This window comes from Gasterosteus aculeatus, chromosome X (genome assembly GCF_964276395.1).
Source record: "Gasterosteus aculeatus chromosome X, fGasAcu3.hap1.1, whole genome shotgun sequence".
NCBI classification, from domain to species: Eukaryota; Metazoa; Chordata; class Actinopteri; order Perciformes; family Gasterosteidae; genus Gasterosteus; species Gasterosteus aculeatus.
The window spans coordinates 907,687-934,560 of NC_135698.1; the positions used below are offsets into that span (position 1 = coordinate 907,687).

At 49.2% G+C, this 26,874-nt stretch overlaps 2 protein-coding genes across 2 annotated transcripts in view; both read left to right on the forward strand.

Moving 5' to 3' along the window:
* Positions 1–8,111: 8,111 nt before the first annotated feature.
* Positions 8,112–15,788, forward strand: LOC144383639 (craniofacial development protein 1-like). The gene is made up of 7 exons (XM_078081927.1): positions 8,112–8,450; positions 8,564–8,657; positions 8,944–9,175; positions 9,285–9,406; positions 10,766–10,897; positions 13,533–13,691; positions 14,529–15,788. The coding sequence occupies exons 1-7, from the start codon at positions 8,381–8,383 to the stop codon at positions 14,617–14,619; spliced, it is 900 nt and encodes a 299-aa protein (XP_077938053.1). The 5' UTR covers positions 8,112–8,380; the 3' UTR covers positions 14,620–15,788.
* Positions 15,789–16,624: 836 nt separating this feature from the next.
* LOC144383640 (breast cancer anti-estrogen resistance protein 1-like) overlaps positions 16,625–26,874 on the forward strand; it is a 29,181-nt gene continuing 18,931 nt past the window's right edge. The window contains exon 1 of the mRNA XM_078081929.1: positions 16,625–17,067. Within this exon, the coding sequence (XP_077938055.1) occupies positions 17,056–17,067 (12 nt within the window). The 5' untranslated portion in view covers positions 16,625–17,055. The remainder of the gene's footprint in view (positions 17,068–26,874) is intronic.

Here is a 26,874-nt window from a genome sequence, read left to right on the forward strand (position 1 = left end):
CGGGCCCCGGTGGAGGTGCAGGTCCTCAGAGCTTGTGGAGCCGCAAAGAACAAATAACCTCATTTCCTTCATTTGCCAGATTTACAAAAAGGCAAAAGTAATTAACAATGCATCATGGACATGATTACACAGTTTCTCCATAATAATCATAACACAGTGTTATTGTTAAGCGAGTCCACGCGTGACAAAGGACCAAATTGCAGTTTCTGTTAAATGTATTATTATACGTACAAAGTAAACCCCCCCGATCAGAGCCGTTCTGTTGAGGCTGTGCAGGAATTGGAGTGAACTCTTCGTCATGTTCCTGAAAGGATCTTGAGGGAGCGAGTGCTCAGGCACCTGGTTACACAATGTCAAGGTACACTGTGGCCATTGACAGATCCCCTGACGAAGTGGTGAGAGTGTTCTAGGAAAGCTTCTCTCCATTACAGGCGGCCGCCTGAAGTCACGCTGTGTGCATCGGATCCGTCGACTTCAGAGGAAATCAGAAGTCGTTTTACCAGATAACGTATCTCCTCTTTTCAGTCTTGTTAAATCCAAGTCTGAATAACGCAAACATTGTTTCCACATTCATGAAATACAGTACTGGAATTGTTTTAAAGTACATTTCAGTCTTGGCCATTGGGTGAATGAGCTGTGGCTACGCGGGTTTGTCTGTCGGACATTTCTAGTGCAAATGGTCGAGAGTTACTGTTTTTACTTCTAAAACGTAGAGCCTTATTTTTCCGTGGACGGGATGGGGTATTGTTAAGGTTTCCCTGACTAGGGGTGCACTTCTGGCTTAAATCCCTAACAGTATATATTTGAGTTTACACGCCTGGATGCCACAGCGTTACGTAGCTTGGTGGATTGAGTTACGATCGGTCGGAGTGTCGCGTCCGCGATCTGAACCCGATAATCCGGCTCTGCTTTGCCTCAATCTCCTTCTACTGCGGCCAACGCTGACGAACGTGGAGGTCTGAATTAGGTTAGAGTGGCAGTTATGAATAAGTGAATAAAGTACATTGTAAACTATTGACCTCTGTGACAAATGAATCTTCCACACGAGGAAGAGTTGCCTCCAAAGATTTCCAAGTCCTGGCAAAGTACATTTGCACTATACGTATTGGCCAAGTTGCTCACAATAGCAGTGCCTTATAACCTTTACCGGAGTTTCATATTTCCAAAGACACCAAAACTCAGACAGGGTGCAAAATCTGGGTCTTCAGAGCCAGTATTCACATGGCGGAGATGACATTGTTTTACCAGGGGGAACTGAAGGGTGGGCACTATGCTTGGCGGTTGGTGCATAACATCAGACAGTAGGACAACGGACAACAAGACAGACAGACCTTTATTTACAAATTTACAATTTGACTCTACGCTATGAAATAAAATACAAGGCTATGGCCTGGAGGGATATATAATAAAGCATTTAAAAATAAAGGATGAGAAGTCATTTAAATTACCGACGCGATCTTAGATCATCATATCTATATATAAATGACATAGCGATAAGTTCTGTAACAGAGGAAAAAGCCTATCTTTCTTCTTCCCAGAATTACCAATTACCAAGTTGTGAGTGCTCGGGAGTTGGGGAGCATCGGGGCCTCAGTTTCATTTGCTTTCATATGTGTCTGTGCTGTCCTCAGCATCAAAGGAGACCCAGCAGCAGTGCGGCACAACGCACCTCTGTTCTTTGAGAAGGAACAGGGGTCTTGCTGAGCAGAAAAAGAAAGGATGGGACCAGTGAGCTATTTCAGCATCATTGACGGAACCAGGAAGGTAGCTGGAGAGACGGCCACAATGGGAAAGCCTCAGCAGGACACAAAGACATTCACCACAGAGCATGTCATTCGTGAAATGGACACTCATCCTGCATTTGGATTATTCAAAGGCGAATTAACCTAAAGCAATGACAGAGAGATGAGAGGCGAGAGTTTTAGATGGATATAGATGGATAACAAATTTTCGTTTAAACAAGTGTTAGTGTAAATGTTTAGTTAAAGACTTTGATGTAACGTTGCAGGATTCAGATTAGCCCGCTAACCAGCTAGCACTGGCTCAACCTTTCTTGAAATACAAATTCTACCTGGTTATCAGTCCTCAGTCTAACACGAGAGGACAAGGAGGTAGCCAAGGCCGTCCTGATGACCATGCACCGTCTACGTCTTCAATGATGTAGAAGGTGCACGGTCCGTTTATTGGGTTAAATCCCAATGTGGAAACAAGAAAACAGCTTGAAATCTCTCTAAAAAATATAAGCACATTTCGGATGATCTAATTGGAATAATAATGTTGTACCTTCAAACTTCTATCAGATCAAAGCATATTTTAACATTCTCTCTGCAAAGGATAATTTTGATAAAGTGAAGGACACACTTTTAGAGATGCGCTTCTTACGGGCGGTTAAGGCGAGGTTTCCAAAATGACCATTTGGGCACATTTTCGTCCTCTGTGCCATTTGAATCGGATCATGTATGAAATTATATATATTTTAAAAATAACCACAAAAAATCAAATGACGGCTTAGGACTTTGTTCAGACATTTTGGAAGTAATAGAAAAGGCTGCAAAACAAGCAGGATGACACCTCATTGAAATCGTTACACTCTAAAGAATTGAGCCATTTCCATGAGATTGACAGCACTGTTATCCAACGAGGATCAGCAGAGGAGTTTCATGGGGAAGGTCGGGCTTGCGAACAATAGGTTGACGCATAACCTCTGTTGTCCAATTGTCTCTCGTGTGAGTTATGATATTTAGTCATTCGTTTGTTGGGTGTTTTTGAGTTGTGTTGGAGCATGTACGTTAAATGTAGCGTGCATTTACTTCTAGCCCTGGTTCTGCTGTTTAATTTGATGTGTAACATCACTATCGACAGCACCACAGTACTGAAACTGCTCTAAAGGTTTTCAACGAGATCCACTTGAACACAGACAATGGCAGAATTTCAGTCTAAGTATTACTAGATCTCAGCGCAGCATTTGACACAGTCAACCATGTCATACTACTGGATAGACTAATCAACTGGGTGGGGCTCTCTGGCACAGCACTTAACTGGTGTAAATCCTACTTGACAGACTGAAAATACTTTGTGTCGGTATCTAATTAAACATCAGAGCTGAAGAAAATTACATGTGGTGTCCCCCAAGGTTCAATGCTGGGGCCCCTTCTTTTCAACATCTACATGCTTCCATTGGCTCAGATTATAGAGAAAAACAAAGTGTGTTATCATAGTTATGCAGATGAAACGCAAATCTATATAACTATATCACCAGGGGACTACAGTACGATGCAGGGTCTGGGTAAATGCATTGAACAAGTCAACAAATTGATGTGTCAAAACTTTCTTCAATTAAACAAAGATAGAACAGAAGTAATTGTTTTTGGTAACAAGGATGAACGATTGAAAGTCAGCGCTGAGCTTCAATCACTGTTAAAATGTTAAAAACCACAAACCAAGGTAGAAATCTATCAGATTCAAACCTCAACCTGAACATTCATATCAAGTTAGTTACAAAATCACCCTGTTATCACCTAAAGAATATATCATGGATTAGAGGATTTATGTTATAAACCACATTTGGAAAAACTTAATCTTGCTGCTGGTTGATAAAGCACTGAATGGTTTGGGGCCAAAGCACATTTCTGATCTGCTGATACCTTATGAACCGCCACAAACCCTCAGGTCGTCTGGGACGGGTCTACTTTCTGTTTCCAGGGCCAGAACTAAACATGAAGAAGCAGCGTTCAGTTTTTGCCAGAAAGCTGCAGGTCTGCTGAGTCCCTCAGCTCCTTCAAATCCAGATTAAAGACTTTTCTGTTTGCTGCTGCCTTCAATCGACCGTTTCTGCAATTCGGAATTCTTAAAGACATTCTTAAATTACACTGCAAGTTTTATTCTATTTTAAATCTATACATCTCACAATTCACATATACAGTGAATTTTATAAAGTATCTTATACGTAATAACTGTAACATACAGTCACACATTCATCCCTTGCATGTAAATTAACAGTTTGTGCTGTAATTTAACCACGGCAAAGGACTACTGTAATTCAACAGCATAATAAAGTACTTTCTGAGTAGTAATGTAGGAAATCAGTTTCCAGTTCTGCTTCGTGTTGATCATTAATCAACTGTTAACATCTATGATTAATCTGGTCCCATTTCCATTACATTAGATTAATGATATTGACGAATATTATGTACTATGTAATGTTAGCTAGCTAGATTTCAGCTAGCCTTGGAAAGGTTAGTAAGCTAACTGCATAGCTATTAAAGCTAATCACCAATTACAGTGGTTTCACGAAAAGGCAGATAAAAGGCACTGCAACAGAACTGCAACTTTTATTCTATCTTTAGCTTGCGTAATGTTTTGACAATGTTCCCTTTTATTTGACCTTATTTTTGATGCATCAAATGGTTTTATGTGACTTGCTAAATTGCCCTGCCGTCACAATGTGCTAAACAAATACACTTGCCAGGCCTTTCAATTCATTTGTATTCTTTTCTTTATTTGTGGAAAATGAAATGCAAAGGTATGACATTCACACACATACCCTTGAATTACTGTCCCTGTCCCTGATTCCCGTAATTTACTGATATTTTATGAAATTCAAATTGAATTGAGTTTTTTTGGGTGCGTTAGAATTAAATACACGTATTTGTCTAGTGAAGCAAAAAGGATGAACTCTCATAAACTCATACTTACTTGACCTGCCTTTGAATGCCTTTAAAATGTACGTAGGGTGAGAAAGATGCCACGTGGAGGAGGAAAAGTCTCCTCGGGTAATACAGTTAGAATAAAACCCATCTTCGGGATCATTTTCGTGCAATGAGTAGCTGCATGGTTCTCCCCTGCTGGTCTGAAGCAGGACTCGATCGTTCACCTGCACACATCATTAGCATTTATAGAGGCTGGGATCATCCCGGGATCCGCACAAACACACAAACTCCATCAAAGGTCTCCACGCTCTCACAGTCACGCACAAAAGACGGAAGAGGCAACAGTAGAAATGTTGAATTATAATTCAGTAGGTTGACGAGCATCCGTCCCTGTGTGTCCTCTTCCTGTGGCGAGGTCACATGAGGAGGGAGTCCTCGTATAAGTCCTTTATTCCTTTTCAACGTCCAACTTCTCTTCCTTCCATCGCGCTTAATGTGGAAATGCAGAGCCGCAAATAAACCTCTATTGTTATAAAGTTATGAAGATATATTTATTCTCTACAAAATGAAATTGTGTTTCTTCTTTGCGTGTGGAATGAACTGGACCGTTATTTCACCTATTGACAAAACCATTTTAATAACTGACTTATGGCACAGTATCAGGCCACATGCTGTTTAGATACATTGTAAACAGTAAATGTGTCTCTGTGCTTTTACCTGAATCCTGTCAGGAATCGGAGGCATTTAGAGCTGATGAAATCAATCCCCCCCCAGTGGCATCAATACGACATGTGGGGGCATCGAGGCCCCCTAGAAATGTTATACGTGTCTTAAAATAAATTAAATAATAAAATACAGTTATTAAACCCCTGAAACAATAGTGCTCCACAAAATGGACATTACACTCAGCAAAATCCTCAGTTGATTTTCCGGTGTTCGGCCAAAGAGTTGATTAAAGAGTGAGTTTTACGAAAGAGCTGCAGTCATTATCCAGTACTCACATAGAGACATTTAACACTTATTCCCAGTTAAATTGTTAACACTTGGTTGAGAGTTGGTTTAACAATGACAATATGAACACCAGCTTAGAGCTCAAATTGAATCTCACAGAGTCAATTTAACTCTCTGAAATGTAAATGTGTATATATATATATAAAATTATTATATATATACATTATATATTATATATATTTCTGCATCTGCAGCTCATATTCCTGCGTTAATTTATTAATTACCTCTTTTGATCTTCTATTCTTTTGGCTCCTGTTTGAATGCGCATCACACTTTTCCTTTTTCACTTTGTGTTTTGTGCTTTTAAAGGTCATAAAACGCCTCGCTGCTGAATTTGGTTTCACACATAAACGTGAGACAGTAACACCCTCGTTCGCAAACGGTGACGCGGTCAATGTAAAAGGATCCTCGTGGCAACTAAACAGGTAAAAGTTGTCTGAACATTCACGCGAGTATTGACGTGCACGTGAAGTCGAAAGAACTGAGCACCCGAGCAATAGATGTTGTTTTCTCTACATCACAAATATATATACAAATATAGCAAACGCACAAAGCGTTTCCGTGTTGTTATTCTCGCATGATTTTACCCTCTTTTCTTTCACTGGTAGAAACGAAAGAGAGAAATCTCAGACGTCGTATTAGTACCGTTGCCGTGTCACATTGTAGCGACCGGAGGAAAACGCTCACTTTGGGTTTCGACCATCGAGCTTCTTTTCAAAACCGAAAGTAACCCTCAGTTTACCGCTCGGATCACGGAGCCAATCGGCCCCCGGTCCCTTAATAACATGCGCAAATTACACTTAATCACTCGTCATTCAGGTCATCTTCAGACGTCGTGACGCGCGAATTATGGGTTATTTTTTCTTGGGAACAATGTTCGTCTCTCTTTGTCTCCTTTGTGATCTTTACTGTCTAGTAACGCGTCTAGTCTCCATCCGTCCGTCCAGGAACAACACGACCAACGAGAGAACTCGAACCAAACTCGATCTCTGCTGATAAACAGCGGCCCGGTGGGTGTTTATGGGATTTGGAGGATTATTGGGTGGTTTTTACAAATTGAACCCCCTCTTTTTTCCCCATTAAACACGTGTTTTTCAGAATGAGTCACGACCAGTAATTTGGTCTCTTGTTACAAAGAGCAACATTATTTAGATGACTCATGCATGTGCACACAGACACACACACACGCACACACACACACGCACACACACACACACACACACGCACACACACACACACACACGCACACACACACACGGTGAAATGAGGCTGCTGTTCTGTATCAGTCGCCTCGTCTCAAACAAAAAGAGACGCGAGACGCTGCAGAGAAAAACACGCACTTTTTTTTTTTAAAGAAAAAGAACACGTGGTTTATTCCGCCTGTAAACACTGTGAAGGTTTATGGTCTCAATCTTTAGTTTCAAGTCTTCTCCAATAAGAAGAGTTCATTTAGAGTCAATCGGAGCACGAAGCGACACCAAAGCACAGCTCAACATCTTCTTCTTCCCTTTTCTTCCTCATGTTCCTACGCAGAACGTTCCCTCCCGGTCCATTGGGCGCAGCTTTAACACTCGTTGGCATCACAGATTTAGAGAGAGATGTTTAGACGACAGGAATGAAAGGGTGTGTGAAGTAAGGACTGAATCATGCTGTGCATCCTCGACAATAACGTGCTCATGTGTACATGAAGTGTCTCTAGATGCTCATTCTGATCAAATGGCACTCAAATATATACAAATATATATTTGTATTTAGCTTAAGAAGTACGAGATTTCCTTGAAACACAAAGGAACACTTCACCCCAACAGTGCATCACTAGCAGGCAGTGATTAAATAATATTTTTTTTCAAAATGTGACTTAAAGTCACCAGATATGGAACAAAGGCACAAAGAAAAGATTCATATTCAGATACTGGGATACATTTTGCTTTTGCTCGATATCCTGAGACATTTATTTATTTGCTACTGTCCTTTTGTAACCGTAAAAAAAGGTAAAGCAATGCATTAAGCTATATATATATAAATATATATACATTATGAACACAGCAAATTTCAGAGAGTTAAATTGACTCTGTGAGATTCAATTTGAACTCCGAGCTGGTGTTTGTATTGTCCCAATCGTGTCAGTGTTAAATCAGGAATCAGTTATTGTCATAATATGTCAGACATACAGGGATTTGACTTGGCGGTTGGTTCGTAACAGTACGACAATAAAATGAAATATAATGCTATAGGTTAGTAGTATTAAGGCTACGGGTTAGTTTAGAATAAAATAATACTTTATAAACACATTTTAAGTGCACTAGCGAACAGAAAGTGACAAAAGTGACGAAGTGTGAACAAGTTAACTCGGAATAAGTGTTAAAACGTGCAAACTGGCCCTCCGGCCAGCAGGCGGCGCTGTTCATTCCTCCGCTGCCCGCTTGTCGTCGCGCATGCGCAGTCAGCGGAGCAGCTGAACATCGGCGCGTTCCGTCGACGCCTGATGACGTCACGCCGCGTTCCTCCTTTCTCTCCAGAGCGTCCGTTTCCCGCGGCGTTTGTCGCGTGCGGCGTCGAAGCGGCGACACTCGGACCGCGTGTTTGTTTCCACGCGAGGAGGGGGAGAATCTAGAGGCGCGTTCACGTCACGGGCGCGCCGGAGGCGGGAAACGAGCGCGCGTCTGTTCGCTTGACGCTGACGTCACTGCCTCCACCGGCCTGTTGTTGCTGCTGCGGAGATGAACGGCTACTCCGACTACGACTCTGACGGGTACTCGTCCACCGAGGACGCGGACTACGTCCCGTCAGGTGAGCGGGGGGTGGGCTTCATTTACTCACCTCGCAGGTGGCACGCGGCGTCTCACCCTCAAGGCCACCTATTGACCCGCAACCCCCCCCCCTGTCTTTGTCCTCCTCCTCAGATGATCACCTCAGCGAGGACGACGTCATCGGTGAGTGCGAGCGGGAGGAGCCTCCTGAGCAGCTGGGCGGGAAGAGGAAGGAGGTCGGTGCCAGGTGAGAAGGTCTCCTCCCAGATGTTCATCGCGCTGCGGTGTGCAAACCACCAACGCCAATCACGGGGCCTCCCCTCCACGCCAGGGCGCAAAGCCATTCACACATTTCCGTTCACATTCTGATAAAAATGGCCGCGTGGGTCAGACACCAGTTCCGGCGGAAATGAATCGCTTCGCTCGTCACGTTACAGAGACTTTAGTTCCGTATAAAGAATCATAGTTTTTATGTGCTGTTCTTATTGGCTTTGATGATACAAAGTTCACTGGTTCCCTCCAACCCGTCACAGGAAGAGGAAGAGAGGAGGCCTGAAAGTGGACGAGGACGACGCGGAGGAGGAGGAGGAGGAGGAGTCTCGGCCGCCGCAGGAGGAAGGGGAGGGGCCGGTGCCGGCGGTCCGGGAGGAGGACGACGCCAAACAGAAGAAAAAGTCCGACGACCTCTGGGCCAGTTTCCTGTCCGACGTCGGAACCAGACCCAAAGACCCTCCGCCGGCCCCGCGCCCCGGCACCGCGCCCAAGGTAGCGGCAGCAATGTTCAAATAAAATCATGCAACTAATCGCAACACAAAAATTGTAATGGTGGCCGAGCGTGTGTTGTATTTTGTGATGACTCGTCTCGGATCCTCAGGAGGATTCCCCGGCGTTGGCGGTGGCGGCGGCGGCGGCTGCGTTGAGCACAGGAACCAAGGCGTCAGAACCGGCTCAGGTCACCATCACCAAAGTGTTCGACTTCGCCGGAGAAGAGGTCAGGTGAGTCCTCGGAGGACCCGGATGACGTGGTTACGTTTGTTCAAACGGGACGTTTTATGGAAACGCCACTCTGCTTTTTAACATCAAAGCATTGGAACGCGTGAGGAGGAAACGCTGAATACAAATCAAGAGTTTTAAAAGGTCTCAAGACACAAAAGCATCGGGACGACCCGGCAGCTCGTTTTAACCGACTCGACAGCCGTCGTCCACGGTGATGACCTCGCAGTGAACACGAGCTCCGTGTTCCTCCACACGCCCATCGTTCCGCCCGAAGCCTCCAAAACGAACCGCAGGACGATCAAACGCAGCCTCGCGTTGTCCAGCAGGTGGAGCCGCCGACCTGCCGAGTGAAGGCGCGTCAGACGATACCAAACCCCGGCCCTGACGACCGAGCCGGAGCCTGGTTACCATGGCAACAAGAGCAAGGCACAACAAGAAAATGAACAAACCAATAATTAAAGGTTTAAAACGAAAAGAAGTGCCGGATGAACCGCCGGGCCGGGTGGGATCTACCCGCCGCTGCCTCAGGAGGGAGCTGGCGTCCATCGTTTGGTCCGCTTGGACACCACGGACATTTCTTCTACCTTATTGGCGTTGATGCTTATGGATCCATCAGCACCAGGTGGATGTCTCCATCGGCGGATCCTGATGCAGAGACTGATGACACTGCTGAAACCTACATGATGTTATTATCATTATTATTATTATTCAGTTTGACCAACGCCTGAGGACAAACATCATCATCATCATGCCCCCTCGTCCTGTTGCGTCCTTAATGTTGACCTCTGAGGCCGCGTCTTTTTTCTTTATTCGCGTCATCGTTTCATTGGTTCTTCCGATGCCGTCTTCGCCCTCGCCGAGCGCTCTGTGTAATTATGCCTGCATGTGATCAGCATACATCACGGGGGGGGGAGGGGGGCGGGGCCTTCTGCTGTCGCCGTGATGGATGCCAGCGGTCGTGGAGTCTGTGGCGCGGCGGCGTTCTCGGAGGACGTTCCTCACATGGCCTCCGTGTCTCATGCAGCCTTTGTTGTTGTGCAGATGCAGCTCAGCGGCTGCGTAGCAGAGATACGTGTTGATGGATGTTGGTCTCTTGAAAGGACGCTTTTTCCTGTGTAACGCGTGCATTTGTAAGGGAAAGTGCGCGTTAATCAACGTTTGGTTTGACATGTTATACGTGTGCACTTGAACATGTGTGTATGTGCATTTATACCCCCCGCCCCACCATGGCTTAGCTCGGTGCCGTGAGTGAGACTCGGCGTTTCCCGGGAGTCGTCGCTGCGACGCGCGAGCTGAAGGTGCTGCAGCCTTCGCGTGCATCGCCCCGTCGTCATCTCAAGTGGCGTGTTTCTGTCTCAGGGTGAACAAAGTGGTGTCAGCGGACTCCAAGGAAGCCCAGAGTTATCTCAAGAGCCAGAACGCCAAAGCGGAGGAGAGTGGGGACGAGGACGAGGCCCCATCGCCGGGACAACCAGCTCTCCCTGGCACCAGGTACACACACACACACACACCTGCGCCGGTACAATCCTCACACCACCTGCCGTTACTAAATGAAAGCCCCTTATGAGTTTGCATTTATGAATATTAAGTGTCTTCTTTTTGATACTTTTTTTTTGTCGTCATGGCAACTCACATCGTATGTGCACGTCTCCCAAAACCGCCCGACAGGAAATGAGAAGTCATCTTCCAGCAGACAGGAAGCAGCGTGTCCACGAGCTATTTCCTGTGTGTGAGTGTGAGTGTGTGTGTGTGTGTGTGTGTGTGTGTGTGTGTGTGTGTGTGTCAGACAACAGGAAAGGACCATTAGCACCACTCCCTCATTAACTTTGTCAGCACGCACTCACACAGAATCCGATGTTTTGATGTTAATGCCAAACTACAACGTTACTGAAAACACGGTCTCTCTGGGGAGAGGACGTTGTTAGCCTAGCTTAGCATTAAGACTGGATACACTGTCTCTGGGGAGAGGACGTTGTTAGCCTAGCTTAGCATTAAGACTGGAAACAAAGTCTCTCTGGGGAGAGGACGTTGTTAGCCTAGCTTAGCATTAAGACTGGAAACACGGTCTCTCTGGGGAGAGGACGTTGTTAGCCTAGCCTAGCATTAAGACTGGAAACACGGTCTCTCTGGGGAGAGGACGTTGTTAGCCTAGCTTGGCATTAAGACTGGAAACACGGTCTCTCTGGGGAGAGGACGTTGTTAGCCTAGCTTAGCATTAAGACTGGATACACTGTCTCTGGGGAAAGGACGTTGTTAGCCTAGCTTAGCATTAAGACTGGAAACAAAGTCTCTCTGGGGAGAGGACGTTGTTAGCCTAGCTTAGCATTAAGACTGGAAACACGGTCTCTCTGGGGAGAGGACGTTGTTAGCCTAGCCTAGCATTAAGACTGGGAAACACGGTCTCTCTGGGGAGAGGACGTTGTTAGCCTAGCTTAGCATTAAGACTGGACACACGGTCTCTCTGGGGAGAGGACGTTGTTAGCCTAGCTTAGCATTAAGAACTGGAAACACAGTCTCTGGGTAGAGGACGTTGTTAGCCTAGCTTAGCATTGAGGCTGGAAACACGGTCTCTCTGGGGAGAGGACGTTGTTAGCCTAGCTTAGCATTAAGACTGGATACACTGTCTCTGGGGAGAGGACGTTGTTAGCCTAGCTTAGCATTAAGACTGGAAACAAAGTCTCTCTGGGGAGAGGACGTTGTTAGCCTAGCTTAGCATTAAGACTGGAAACACGGTCTCTCTGGGGAGAGGACGTTGTTAGCCTAGCCTAGCATTAAGACTGGAAACACGGTCTCTCTGGGGAGAGGACGTTGTTAGCCTAGCTTAGCATTAAGACTGGAAACACGGTCTCTCTGGGGAGAGGACGTTGTTAGCCTAGCTTAGCATTAAGAACTGGAAACACAGTCTCTGGGTAGAGGACGTTGTTAGCCTAGCTTAGCATTGAGGCTGGAAACACGGTCTCTCTGGGGAGAGGACGTTGTTAGCCAAGCTTAGCATTAAGACTGAAAACAGTCTCTCTGGGGAGAGGACGTTGTTAGCCTAGCTTAGCATTAAGACTGGAAACAGTCTCTCTGGGGAGAGGCCGTTGTCAGCCTAGCTTAGCATTAAGACTGGAAACACGGTCTCTCTGGGGAGAGGACGTTGTTAGCCTAGCTTAGCATTAAGACTGGACACACTGTCTTTCTGGGGAGAGGACGTTGTTAGCCTAGCTCAGCATTAAGAACTGGAAACACAGTCTCTGGGGAGAGGACGTTGTTAGCCTAGCTTAGCATTAAGACTGCAAACACTGTCTCTCTGGGGAGAGGACGTTGTTAGCCTAGCTTAGCATTAAGACTGGAAACAGTCTCTCTGGGGAGAGGACGTTGTCAGCCTAGCTTAGCATGAAGACTGGAAACACGGTCTCTCTGGGGAGAGGACGTTGTTAGCCTAGCTTAGCATTAAGACTGGACACACTGTCTTTCTGGGGAGAGGACGTTGTTAGCCTAGCTGAGCATTAAGAACTGGAAACACAGTCTCTGGGGAGAGGACGTTGTTAGCCTAGCTTAGCATTAAGACTGCAAACTGTCTTTCTGGGGAGAGGACGTTGTTAGCCTAGCTTAGCATTAAGACTGCAAACACGGTCTCTCTGGGGAGAGGACGTTGTTAGCCTAGCTTAGCAAAACCAACCACACTGGAGCGTTTAGGCCGATGAGCCTTCAGGGGGAAGCAAACTTCGATTCCTGGCTGTTTTATACTGTTGGTGGAAGCGCGTCCGTTGCTAATTGTTGTGACATTTAAAACTCATCTCATTTAGATCGACGTGTGTGTGAAAGGGCAGCGAGTAAATTGGCTCATTGGACTGATTCACTCCGCTGGGTGTGTGAGGATGCTGCTTTTGCCGTCTTGGTGGGGACCCGTTGAATCAGGCTCCCCTCTACTTGGGGTCAGAGGTCAGGGGTCAGGGGAGGAAAGGAAGATGAAGGCGTTTTGGATGAATAACATCAGATGGTCGTCGGCTGAATGCTCCATGTGTCACGTCTGTGTAGAGAACCAGTAGCCAATGACCTTCGTCATGAGCTTTCTGCCACGTGTAGCCCGCCGCCGCCCGCTACGCCGTCACATAACTCGTCACCTGCTTTGCGTCCGCAGCGCCAAGCGGCCGGCGGGCATGTCCAGCATCTTGGGTCGCATCGGGTCAAAGAAACTGAAAATGAGCACGCTGGAGAAGTCGAAGATGGACTGGGACGCTTTCAAGTCGGAGGAGGGCATCACCGAGGACCTGGCCATCCACAACCGGGGCAGAGCGGGGTGAGAGTTCACACCCACAGGTCGCCGTGTTCAAACGTACGATTGAATTCTCCCGACCGTTGATCATTGACGGCCCTTTAAGACCAAAACATGTGGTAAAAAACATGGCGCCAGCAGCGAAGCTCGGACGTCTGTGAGACGGTGAGAAGCTTCGGTCTGGTCGGCCCGCCGGACCTTCTTCCACCGCGCCGCCAAATGCTGTCTGACATGAAAACGGTCCGCGGGGCAAAAAGGTCGTGGACCTCTGATCTGAACAACAACTGAAACTGGTGACGCCGATAGGGATGCATGTTAATGGAAATCAATCCAAACACACTCAGAAGACAACGGAATTACTGTTTGTTTTGGCATCAGAGCGGCAGCTGATTTAACACACGAGACGTAAACTGGAATAAATCGCCGTGGTTACTGGGCTGGTTTAATTCCACCTGCCTCTCACACACACACACACACACACTGTCAATAACCGTTTATTTTAAGCCGAGGCTGGAGCAACTCATGAATATCGCAAGACTTTCATTGCTCAAAAAAACATTGTGACTCAACGGGCCGTTTTATTTAAATGAAAGACGCACACAGACGCACACAGACGCACACAGACGCACACAGACGCACTGCAGGAAAAAGTTGCACAAGTGCTTCCCGTGCTGAAGTGGAAGGAGAGGAAGTGTGTGCGACGAGCAGTTGATTCCTGTACTCTGTCCTTTCACATTACAGCTGACGCTTTCATCCTTTGTTGCCCGGGGCGGCGGTTGGGGGTTGGTTTGTCTTGCTCATGGGCACATGGAGCAGCTCCACTAACTGTTCCCGTGTGTGTGTGTGTGTGTGTGTGTTCAGGTACGTGGAGCGGAAGAACTTCTTGGAGCGCGTCGACCACCGGCAGTTCGAGATAGAAAAGGCCGTGCGAAAGAGCAACACAAAGCAATGACGCGGCATGCTGAGCGCACACAGACACACACACAGGCGCCTCTCCTGACCGTGGGGGTCGGGTGGGGTAATTGGCTGGAGGGGGGCTGAATGTCTCCTGTGCTTCCGACACTAAAGGCAACTTTGCGGGGGCAGTGAGGTTCCTCCTGACGCGGCTGATTTAGAATAAATGTAGTTTTTGTAGTTTTGTTCTCTTGTTTTATTTGCATATAACATGGTCCTCAGCTGAGGCCTGTCAGGTTAGTATCAATGCCCATCGATCATCCTGTGGGAACACAACGCACACAACGGTTCCGCTCTGTTGGGACGCCGCGAGGAACCACGGCGTCCCGCGGACAGAGAGCGGGTGGACGGACGTCTCCTTGCTTTGCTCTGTTCATTCATGTAAATGTCAGATACGCAATAAACACCAACCGGACATCTTAAACAGGCCAGATGGGTTGTTTTTGTTCTGCTGAGGTGTCGCCTCATCCGTCCTCGTTCTGGTGGTGGGCCCCAGAGTGTGTGCGGAAACCCCCCACCCTTACACCTCCACCCTTACACCACCCGCAGCCCGGACCATTGACACAAGAGCGGACGGATCTGTGCTTTCATGCCGTTTGCCTTTAGCTAATAGCTTATTAATTACTGTGTTTGCTCGTAGAACCTCAGAAGGCCTTTGAAGGTCACATCTGACTGGCTTCTGGTTTGCAGCATCGTGCAGGTCTCCTCTCGGTCTGGATGCGCTGTCGTCTTGTTGCCTTCTTGGTTTCAGGTGAGCTACGAGTGGCAGCGTCTCTCACAAGTCCAGATGGGCGGAGGATCAATTCCCCCCCAAACGCCGCGGTGAGAAATAGTGGAGCAGAAGGGAAAAGATTTGAGTTTGAAGTTCTCAGCATCCACGGTGCATAAGGTCGTCTGGAACGATCTCCGTGCGTGACGGGTGAAGGCCCCGCGGAGGCCCTCAGAGGGCCCCGCAGCTCCTACAGGAATGCTTCTGGGCTCAGGAATACACGGAAGCACGGGCCTCTTCTCTGGCCGGGGCTCCTTTAGATGGACTGTGGCCACGTGGCAAACTGTGGTCAGAACGGATACAAATTTAAATTTTTTTCCCTCAAAACGATGCATTTTCTCAGTTTAAACATGTGACGTGTATGGATGTTGTATTGTGAATAAAATACTGCAAACTTCTGCATGGTCGCGTTCTGTTCTTATTCCTCTTTTGGGCGGGTTTGTAAGCGGGCCTTCACCTCTGCGTTGAAGCTGAGGAGGGTTCATACAGCGGATCATCCTCCTGCACGGCATCAGGGCGGACGGCCTCTACGGGAACGTGTCGCCATCGTTTAATGCTCGTCACGATGGAGGAGTCTGGTGGTACCGCGAAGGTCTCCTCCACTGCTGCAGTTTGAGTTAATGATGTTCTAAACGCTGGTGCTCAGGTACTGTGAGTGGACCTCAGGGGGGTTTGTGCACTTTATGAGGGATGCATGTTACTGAACGGTTGAGTTGGCTTCATTTAAAAGAGACAAATGGCATTTTTTGATTTTCCCAAAGGCACAAACACACACACACACACACACACACACACGCGTGGTGTCACGTTGGCGAAGCCCGGCTACGGACGCGTGGAGAACCGCGGCTGATGTTGAAACCGAAGCAGGGAGGCCGAAGCGCTCCGGCTGTTTTTATTCTCATCCATCCTTCTCGTCACGATGACGCCTCAGCGATCTGATACCTCGGGCGGGAAAATGATCGAGGTCGGGGCCACGTTGTAGAAAACGAGCAGAATCACCCGACTGACCTTTGACCCATGGCAGCTAAGTCCCGCCTCTGGGTTTAATCCGTAAATGGATGTAATCAAATTATTCAGTCTTGGTATTTGTTGTATCTGTTCTCGTTCAATGTGCTTTAGTGCTTCATGTTACTACATGTGTTACAATGTAATAACGCAGCGGGGGGGGGGGGGGGGGGTGGCGTTCAAAGCCCCCGTAAATTGTGGGAGTGATCGCGTCTCTTTAAGGGGAAGCGGATCTTCCCGCAGGAGCAGCGCGGAGGGGCGGGTCCCACCTGACGCCTGTCAGCGCGTGCCGCCCGGACGGGAGACCCGCCGTTCAGCGCCGATTACCGACGCGTTCACCGGGGCGTCCGCGAGGGGGGAACCGCGACCGGCGCGAAGCAGCGGCGGAGACAGAGAGGGAGACAGAGAGAGGGAGACAGAGAGGGACACAGAGAGGGACACAGAGCCCGCTCTGCGGCACCTTCGGGCCGCTGCTGCTGCCGGAAAAACCTCCGCCTCGTTCCGCCGGAGACGCGTTTTTGAATCCAGCGGAGGCCCCGCGGACCCCCGACGGTCGGGCAGCGGAGGCGGACTGACCCCGGGGAGCCGCGGAGGAAGCCTCCGACGGGGGGGAGAGAAGAGCGCCGGACCTTCCGGGAGCCTCGGACCGCCGCCGGCACCATGTCCGTCCCGGTGAGTGTGTCGTGTCCCCCCGGTGTCCCTGCGGGACGAGACACGTTGACAGCTGTCCGTGAACGCAACACACACACACACACACGCACTGCGCTTTTATCCCGTCAGTGTCACGACGGGCGAGTCGGGTAAAGGACCGACGGACCGCCCCGGAACGAGCTTCATCAGCCGCGCGGCCTCACTAGTACGCGGGTCCGGTCCAGTGAGGCCGCATACGGGTCCGCCGCCGCGCTACAGCTGTTCTCGGCAGGCCGCGGCGCGTCCGCACTTATTATTATTATACATCGCTGCTCGCGCGGGTGGTCGGGGGGAGGAGGAAGGGGGGAGGAGGGGGAGAGGAGGGGGACACTGCGGCCCTGGTGGATCTCGCCGCGCTTCGTCTCGGTTACAAGCGGCGTGTTTCCGTCGTCGCTCGCGTCCGATGATGTGACAATAGTCACATAGTATCGTGTCTGTTTGAGGTTTATGTGTTGTTGTAATAAACTGTCAGCGCCTTTAAATCGTTTTCCATTCATAAAAAGCAAAGTAAGATTTACGTTCAGCCGTTGGTTGTTGGTGACGTCACAGCAGACGCGTTTAAACGCTCAGCAGATTCGTTCAAAACTGAAGGTGTTTCAATAGTTTGCTATTGATAATAAAGTTACAGCATATATTTTGTATGTTATTTGTAAATGTGGAAAGAAAAACCCGTTGCTTTATTTTTATTTCCAAACCCCTTTAAGGGTTCGTCATTGACAGTTTGGCTTAGTAGCCTATTTGTTGTCAAACAAACCGGGAGGCAGACGTGTGTGTGTGTGTGTGTGTGTGTGTGATGATCCACTTGATGCACTTTGGATTCTAACGTTCCTCAGGCACGTTCTTCTCCAAAGTTCCAAATGACACAACGTTCCAACTGCTTCTGTCAACGATCTTTTCCGTGTGAAATCCCGGTAGTTTCCGGAACAAGGACATCATCCCCCTGATGAATTAACCAATTCATTCTGCGTTACGCTTTTGTGGCTCTAAGTGGACCATCGACTAGAGGTCGACACCATGAACCCGTGTTCACAGAGGGAATACGTCGTCCGAGTGGCGTCTCATTCCACTGCTGTATAACCAGACGAGTCGCCCCCTGGTGGTTGATCGGGAGACTGCAAGTTGTGAGACGTTCTGCAAAAAACGGGGGTTGCCGTCTGGTTTCGTCCCGTTTAGATTTAAACGTGACCGGAGTTAAAAAATAGAACTACAACGACCGCATCGTCCGCGCCACAACAGGTGACTCTGCTGCTACATGAAAACACGGAAAAGAGCGACACAGGAGGAACAACGAGAGACCAGAGAGGCACCAACACAAGAGGAGTCCGTTTGGAGGGTTTTTTGGTTTTGGAGAACGTTGCATCAGAACACGATTTGCTGCAAAGTCGCTCGAGCCTCCGGTGGCAACGCTAGCAGCGCCAACACGCTAACAAGCTAACACGCTAACTAGCTAACATGCTAACTCCTTTTCGGGGTCAATGAATTAATGAAAAAGCAATACCGTGATATACCGGGATACCGTCAGAATCTTTCTTAATACCGTGATGTGGATTTCCGTCCCTGCCAGTGTGCGTGTACGTGTGCGTGTACGCGTGCGTGTGCGCGTGTTTACTCGTTCTGTTCACCCGGCGAGTTTGAGAAAGGACGGCGTGTCCTCCAGATGTCCTCGCGTGCTGCCTCCGGTCACCTCGCTCCATTGCTGTTTATCAATCGGCGGCGACGTCATTGACACCTGCAGCACCAGCCGGCGAAGAGGTCGCCACGGCAACCGTTTCCGTGACTCCTCTCACCTGGTCAAACCTTTGTGCGGTGTCTCTCCCACGCGAACACAGCCAGGCTTTCCATGACGTACCTGGCAGGTTTGTTCCTGTGGGCGGTGTGTGTTTGTGTGTGTGTGTTTGCGTGCGTGGTCACCTGAGTGACGCGTAGGTTGCTGATAACACATGAGGGGGAAAAAATACATGGATGTTTTTCAACCCAGTTGTTTCAATACGGAGCAAAAGGTAGCAGACACACACACACACACGTCTGCTGTAGCTGGGTCAAATATTCATGGAATTAAAAGCAGCAAAAGAAATGCTGTCTTATTACCCAGGAGGCCAGATTTCAGGTCCCGAGTATCTTTAGTCCGTCAGCCGAACGCCGACCGCAGCGTTTTCCCAACTAAGTGGCTCTGTTGCCTGAACCATTGAAGAGTCTTATTGTGAAACGTTACCATGTAACAAGCTCATTGTATGTTGACACATGGACCCTGACATGTGCAAAAGTGGCACTAACCAATCGTCCCGTTTAAAAGGACTCTGATTGTCACGGTCGTTGCCCCTTGAGTTCTGTTTGCACGGCATACAGTGCTAAATGTAAGTACTTTATTTTGATAATACGGTGACATTTTTAAACATAAATGAGTTGTGAGTGTGTGTGTGATGTGTGTTTGATGACAGCGGGGAGCTGGAGTTGAGCTTAAGTGCACGTTTCCAGCTTCTCCTCCTCCGTATGAGTGTTCTATCTAAATAATGCAGACGTGCACGCGTAGGAATCCACACGAAGACATAAACGTGTGTTGTAGTCCGCGCCCGCTGATCCTGGTCATTTAAACGCCAGCGCTGCGCCTGCACTGGGGTTTCCTGAGGCAATGCACAGGGACCACCTGGCCAGCGTCCACGTGAGTGCGTTTTTTAATTTGTTTTTAGCTTTTTGCTTCCAATGTTCATCACGATTGACGTGCACGTAGACACACACACAAACCTGGCATCTCAATTTCCCGCAGCTCTCCACGCCGGTAGAGAGTTGCCCGGGGCAACAGGAGGGTCCCCTCACATATCGGGCGCCGTGTGTGTTGTGATATTAGGGCAGCTGTGAATCGTGACGCCAGCGTGAGAAAATGCTGCCATTAGGATCCCATCAGTCCTGCTCATCGGTCCACATTCTCACGTGTGACATTGACTTCCATTATATGCACACCAGACGAAAAGCAACGTGGAACCCAATGAAACACCCAATGTTGGGTTCTACGTTGCTTTTTAAATTGAATGTGTCTCGTTGATTTGGCCGTAAGACGTCTTCTCCGGTTGTGACCGGGTGGAAGCCGCCCGTCTGCCGAAAGTGTCTTTCGAATGCATTCTCGCTACCGGCCAGCAGGGGGCGAGTCCTTTGGCTGCATAGAAGTCTATGGGGAAAATGACTCTACTTCCCTCACGGTTTATTACCAAGTAAACTATTCAAACACGAGGTCATGCTTTCGATCGCCCCTTTACAGTCCGACCGATGTTCATTTTCACAGCAGCCCACAAACCCAACGGGTGGTGCCACCATGGCTACGTCCACCCGCTCCGCGGCAGCTGTGAGCGGCGCATTTAGGGCGACTGGAATGTGTCACGTCGCGTCGTCGCCGCCCGATTGCTTTTGCTGTGAATGTATGAAGAGCGAGGGAGCGCAGCGTGCTGCGGCCAATAGAAATACATCATTTATGTGTCGTATCAAGTCACCCCGATGAATAATTAAATTATACAAAACAGTGGTTTTTGTTATTTCGCCTGATGCTATCACTGCGATGCTAACGCTATCGACGCACATTTTGAAGTGGAAATACAAACATGGTGATTTATTCGTGAATATTAAGGAGATTGTGTAAATAATTCGCCTATTTTTGTAAATATTTGTAAAAAAACAACAAAAACAAAAGCAATGGCCACTTAAACATGAAGACGTGTGGATGCATTTAAGGGGCTTTGTGTGTCCTCCTTATTTCTCAAAGACACACACAGAAGAAACCTTGTTTGTACCGTCTGATGGTACAGCGTGCTGATGCTTTGCCCTCGTCCTCGCCTCCATTAGCCATAAATGGTTTAGTATTGATCAGCCGGTATGCTGGTACGCCGCTGTATTGATTAATAGACATGCAGGATGCATCTACAGTTCTCTGAAGGATGGTGTCCTCCATCGGTGTCTTTCACCTGCCGTCTCTGTGCGTTATTAGCGTAGCATATGGATCGCGTTGCCCTTTAGCGGTGCGGCTATCCGTCCTAATATTACCCCGCGTAGCGGTGTTAGCGCAGCGTCGCGGTAAACAGCTGCGTAGCCGAAGCGCCGGCAAGACGTTTAATTGAGTTTCCCTTATTGTAATGTTCAATGTTCATGAGACGATCCTCTGTGCTAGCTTAGCACAACGGCACACATTTGATCATCTTGGAGGCAGAATTCCACCTAGTTCCTCAGCTTAGCCTAGCAGCTAGCTTAGCATAGCGGTGCTTGAAGTGATCCGTGCTCCATCCTTGAGCTACCGTCTCGCTTTCTCTCAACTTCTGTTTTACTTCCGGAACGTTAACTACGTTAAAATATTTTGTTCCATTAATCTTGGCCACATTAATCTCATAGATTAAACTCATAGATTAATGTGTTTATGTTGACAGCCCTAGAAATAACTTTATTGACCTTCAGCAGTGCGGGGTCGTACTGGGGGGGGCGCGCTGGTTGCTAACGTTCCTTGCAGGCGGCAACCGGTTGCTAGTTTATGGTCTCTCCTTTTGAAATTCTCACCAATACAGCATGACATTGATAGAGATAATTATGCTTAATTCACAGTCAGTCAAAGTGGAGTATGCTTGATTGACAGGTCACTGCTGAAAACAGCTGTATATAACATTTGTACCTAATTCCTCCGCATTGAAAATGTGATCATTTATTTGTTAATTATGCTTAATTCACAGTCAGTCAAAGTGGAGTATGCTTGATTGACAGGTCACTGCTGAAAACAGCTGTATATAACATTTGTACCTAATTCCTCCGCATTGAAAATGTGATCATTTATTTGTTATCGGTTGCAAACCAACATGGCAAAGGAAAAATTCCAAGATGGCCACTTCAAGAGGCTTTGTTACTTCGGTGCACAAACCGATGGGTGGCGTCACGATGACAACGTCTCCTGTACAGTTCACGGCTGCTCCACATGAAATCTCCCAATGAAAAGGTTCTGGTGATACATCAGGAGAAGCGCGAGGACGCGTCGCTCTGCTGCAGTCAACGAGTCAGCCGGCAAACAGAAGCTGCTCCACTGGGACGAACCGGCTCACAGCACTGAGCTCGCTGCTCGCTGTGTGTGTGTCTGTGTGTGTGTCTGTGTGTGTGTCCATGCTGTCTGGGCTGCACAGGCAGAGGAGAAGACCACTGAGTCCTGCTGCTTATCTGACCTCCGTCCGTGTTCTGTAGCTTTATTACAATCGGGTTGTATTTTTGCTGGATGATACATCAGGACTACACTTGACATCAGGTTGGATAGACGTCTATGAGAAAATAACCCTATTTTTTGCTTGATTTATTCCCTCAGTAAACATTGTAAACATGAATTTCTGGTCTAAATGTCTAGTTTAATGTCTTCTTCGACAAAGCATGTCGTTCATACAGTACATTTTGGCCCATTTAGAGTCAAAAAGCCCATGAAGGTGGGTATGCTGTAGGGCGGGGCTTACTGTGACGGACAGGTTTCTGGCACTACCATAGATCTGCACGCCATTGACTTCTGTTCATTGTTCAGCCCCGAGGAGGAAACGCGTCAAACGCTGAATAAATGAGCGACAGTCAGTCGCTGAGTGTCCCATTAGTGCGCGTGGGACGTGGTATCAGACAGGGAGTAAACCCCGCCCCCTGCCGCGTTAACGCCGCCTTCACCGCCTCCCCCTTACTGTCCCTCCCTCGCTCGGCTGCACCCCCATCTCCCCCCTTCTCATCCCTCCGTATCCCCCCCTCATCCACCCCGAATCCATTCTGCTGCAGCACTCTTTATCCTACACATATTTCCGTCCCCCCGTCTCAATTCCATCACACACACACACACACACACACACACACACACACACACACAGCGCTGGTTGGTGTGGAATGGCCTTTGTGAGGAGTAAATTGCTTGCCCTCTCAGTTCACAACCAATTCACAGGGTAGCAGCTGGGCAGATTAAACTCCCAGCTCCCAAAGAGTGTGTGTGTGCGTGCATGCGTGTTTGTGCGTGTGTGTGTGTGTGTCTGCAGGGCTGAACACCCCGTTAATACCTGCCTGCACTCGTCTCAGCTGGTCACATTAACAGAAAGGGGGGCGGCCAGAGGAAGGGAACAGGCTGCTGATTATTCCCTGCAAACAAACTACGGGCATCAGTTGTGTGACTGTGTGTTGCTGATGTTTGTCGCCTGTTGTTCGGCCCATCAGCACCACGGACAGCAGCCGACTCCACAGCGGCGCCCTGGACTCGGGGGGGGCGGGGCAAACGTCACAGATCGCAGCAGCGGCCGTTTGTTTTCCGCCGAGCTTGAAATCCTGCAGCATCCCGGCCGGCTCCGCGGTGCGTCCCGCGTTCTGCCGGAGCGCGCCGGGCTTCAGCTGAGCGCGCTGTGGCCCGGGCTTTGAACAGCGAGGGCCGAGCCCCCGGGCGGGGAGGTGGTCGCGCGGAGCGATCGGGCGGGAAATGTCTCACGTGAATATTTGCCACCGTTGTGTTTTCATATTTCGATGCGAAGCGGGACCGGCGACTACTGCACACCGTGATTCTGCTCCAGACGTCTCCGCTGGCCGCTCCAGCACATCAGTCCCAGATGTTACCTTCGTCAGGGCGCGTGTCCTGTAGGCCACAAAAAGCAGAATAACAAATGATGGAGCGGATATTTGGGTTTTCAAAGGAACATTCAGCTGGTGGCAGCGGCGCATTCCGTCGTTCGTCTTCCACACTCAATAAATTACGACCTCTTGCTACTTTTTACACGAATGTGACAAATGTTCTATTTTTAACTACAACTGCGGCTCCCATGAGACACGTTTCCGTTGCTGCGGATGTGAAAGATCCTTTGGTCGGCGCTGAGAAGGAGAAATCTAAACCGTCGTGCCGCATGAACATTTTGCTTTAACCACATCGCGCAAAGCGCATTATATTCTGATTCACTCGCCGGAGACCCAACAGTCACGGGACGTCTCATGAGACGTTTGTATCAATTCTAAGACGTCTTCCATCCACATCTGCGCCGCGCACACACACGGACCTCGGAGCGTCGCGTCCACGACGGGCCAGATGTCGTGACATTCAGGGCAGATGTTCGTGTTCCCCAGAGGATGAGAAGCCCAAATGCTGACCTTTCTCATCTGACTCCTCTGGGGTCAGAAGGTCAACCGGGCTGCATTGCCATCCCAGTTGTGCTGGAGGTCCATGGTCCCCAGAGAGTGAACCGGATCGGTTCTACTCATCATTTCTGCCTTGGATGCAAAATGTCTTTTGCTATTGTTCATGTGTTGCTGTTTCTGGCATTAGGACAAGAGAGGAACCGTTTCCTGAGGTTCCTTCAACGTGCTCATACAAAGTGTGATATGATGCGATCACTGGTTGTGGAGAAATGTAATTAAGCAGAAACAAATAAGTGTTGAACGTCATCATCAGCAGCATTTGGCAAATATCCGTTTGAGTGAAGCCAACTGGCTTCCTGCCTCACGGCGTAGACGGACGCCTCCAACGAAGACGTGTGAACGCATCTTCTACCTGCTGCCGTCCAACCAGCTAATCACCTCAGTATGAAGCCACTGTTACAGGTCAGTAAACAAAAGTCTAGATGCAGGAGTGAAGGAGAACTGGGCGGTGATATGTTCTCAGTGGGTCCGGTTCCATCACAAACGTCGGGTCCTGCAGCGGCGCGTCAGTCGGCCGTCGGCGGCGGGTGGAGAGAGGCACGACGGTGAAGATCCGTCTGTAATCCTCGCCAAATCTCTTCTAATCCGCATATTACGTGGATTAGGGAGCTGCAGATCAGAGTTTCCTCCCCCCACAACAATCCCGTAGGGACAGAAGGTCGCCGGTGCAGCCTGATGGGTTCAAACTCATATGAGCAGAGAGCCTGACCCGACGCTGCACACCATCTTTCTGTGTGGCGTTTGTCTGAAAGTTTGGTGACACATACCAGCTGTGGCTAATTAGCCTACTCCACTTCGGCGGGCCTATAAAAAGACAGGCGGGGGCCCTCGAGGAGACCGCCAGCGGCCGATACCGTCCTCCCGCGTCCCTCCTCTGCAGCGCGAGGATGCAATCGGGTCTGTGTGTTTACCGCGGGACCCCCTGAGAGGGGAGACGGGGGACGGGTGCGTCTGACTGAGACCGAGACGTTCGACGGCGAAGCTTTAACTTCTCTGATGAAATCATTCAAGTGATGCCACACTCAAAATCTGAAAGCGTAGTTGTGGTCCTCCGGCGGGCGACTATAGGCGAGTCTTTGTTTGGGAGGCGCGTTGTGTGGCAGCAGAGGAAAGTGCTGTGCTGCTGCCATCAGATGGAAACAGACGGAAACAAGATGCCCCACATATCCGTCTCATGGCACGGTTCTCTTTGGTTACACATCAAATAGTAATGGAATTATAATAGTTCCTCTCTTGTCCTAAACTTCTGGTATCTGCGTTTATTATCAGCCGATTTGCATTTCCAGGTGTAGGAACTGGACCAAGGAATAAGATATAAATCCATCCCGTACTCGAGCACCAACGACGTTACTGTGTGTCCCGCACACGTGTGATCAGCACATTTAGATCCGTCCCGATTCACTGGCCTAGTTGCCATAGCAACCTTCACACGACATGTGATCTGAGGGGGTGAAGCTCGCTTACAACCCAACCGTCAGCCACACCTCAAGTCTTCTGAAATATGAGCATCCCGTGTCACGCATGTGCCGTGTGCTCTGCCGCCCCGGTGGAGGTCTTGACAGCGCGTGTGCAGTGGTCACCATGCCGTGTGACAGTGGTCACCATACCGTGTGACAGTGGTCACCAAACCGTGTGCAGTGGTCACCATACCGTGTGCAGTGGTCACCATACCGTGTGACCCTGGTTGCAAGGATCAGGAGGGCTTCAAACCGACGGCGAGGAGACATTTCCGACCGACAGGACGTCGCAAACACAAGACGTCCCATCAGTTCGTCCACATCTGCTTCGTGGACCAACGCGCTCGTGCTGCTCGTGGTTGTGTCCTCTGGCACGAGAGCGCGTTTCAGTCGGACCACCGGGGTGTTTTCCGCCGCTTTCTCCTGGCGGGCTTTCGGGCCCGTTTTTGCGTCACAGCCGGCGCCCGGCATCGCGGTTGAACGGTCCGCTCTGGGTCACTGCGCCCGGACCCCAGGTGCATGCGTGCGTCTGTCTCCAACGGGCGGCCCGGGCGTGTTTTTGTCCTCGCCAAGTCGCGGCGGACGGGGCGGCATTCGTTTTGGCGATAATGGCCCAGACGCCCCCACCCCCTCCCCCCCGTGAATGGCCGTTACTGTGCAGTGAATGGGACGCATTCACCCTCTGCCGTCCCACGTTGTCAGAGGTCACGGCCGCTGACCTCCGGGACGGAGGCCGACTGCAGAAGCCGCTTCTACAAAACGACCTCAGCCTCCTGCCAGATGGAAGGGGCACACACAGGTTCTTGTCCGGGGTCGGCCGCCATCTTTCTAGCTCGCTTCAGAGACCCGGGAGCGAACGAGTCCTGCGGGGACGGCAGGTTGCAGCCGATCAGCCGCTCTGCAGAGAAAATGACTCTTACTTCTTCTTGGTTTGTACACGACGTCATGGTTTTCGATCCCTAGTTTCGGGTCTTCAGCGTGAGGTTCACGCGTCGCCGAGGCCTCAAAGCCGCAGTCTGCTTTTCGTACACTTCTTGACGCAAACACAGACGTTATGCCAGAGGTCAGAGGTCATGGCTCCTCGGTTCCCCGTCTTTCTTTTTGGCCCAGAAGTCAAGACACAGAAACTCAGTGTTCAGGAAGCAACTTCCCGAGGAGACCGTCACCATTTATTACC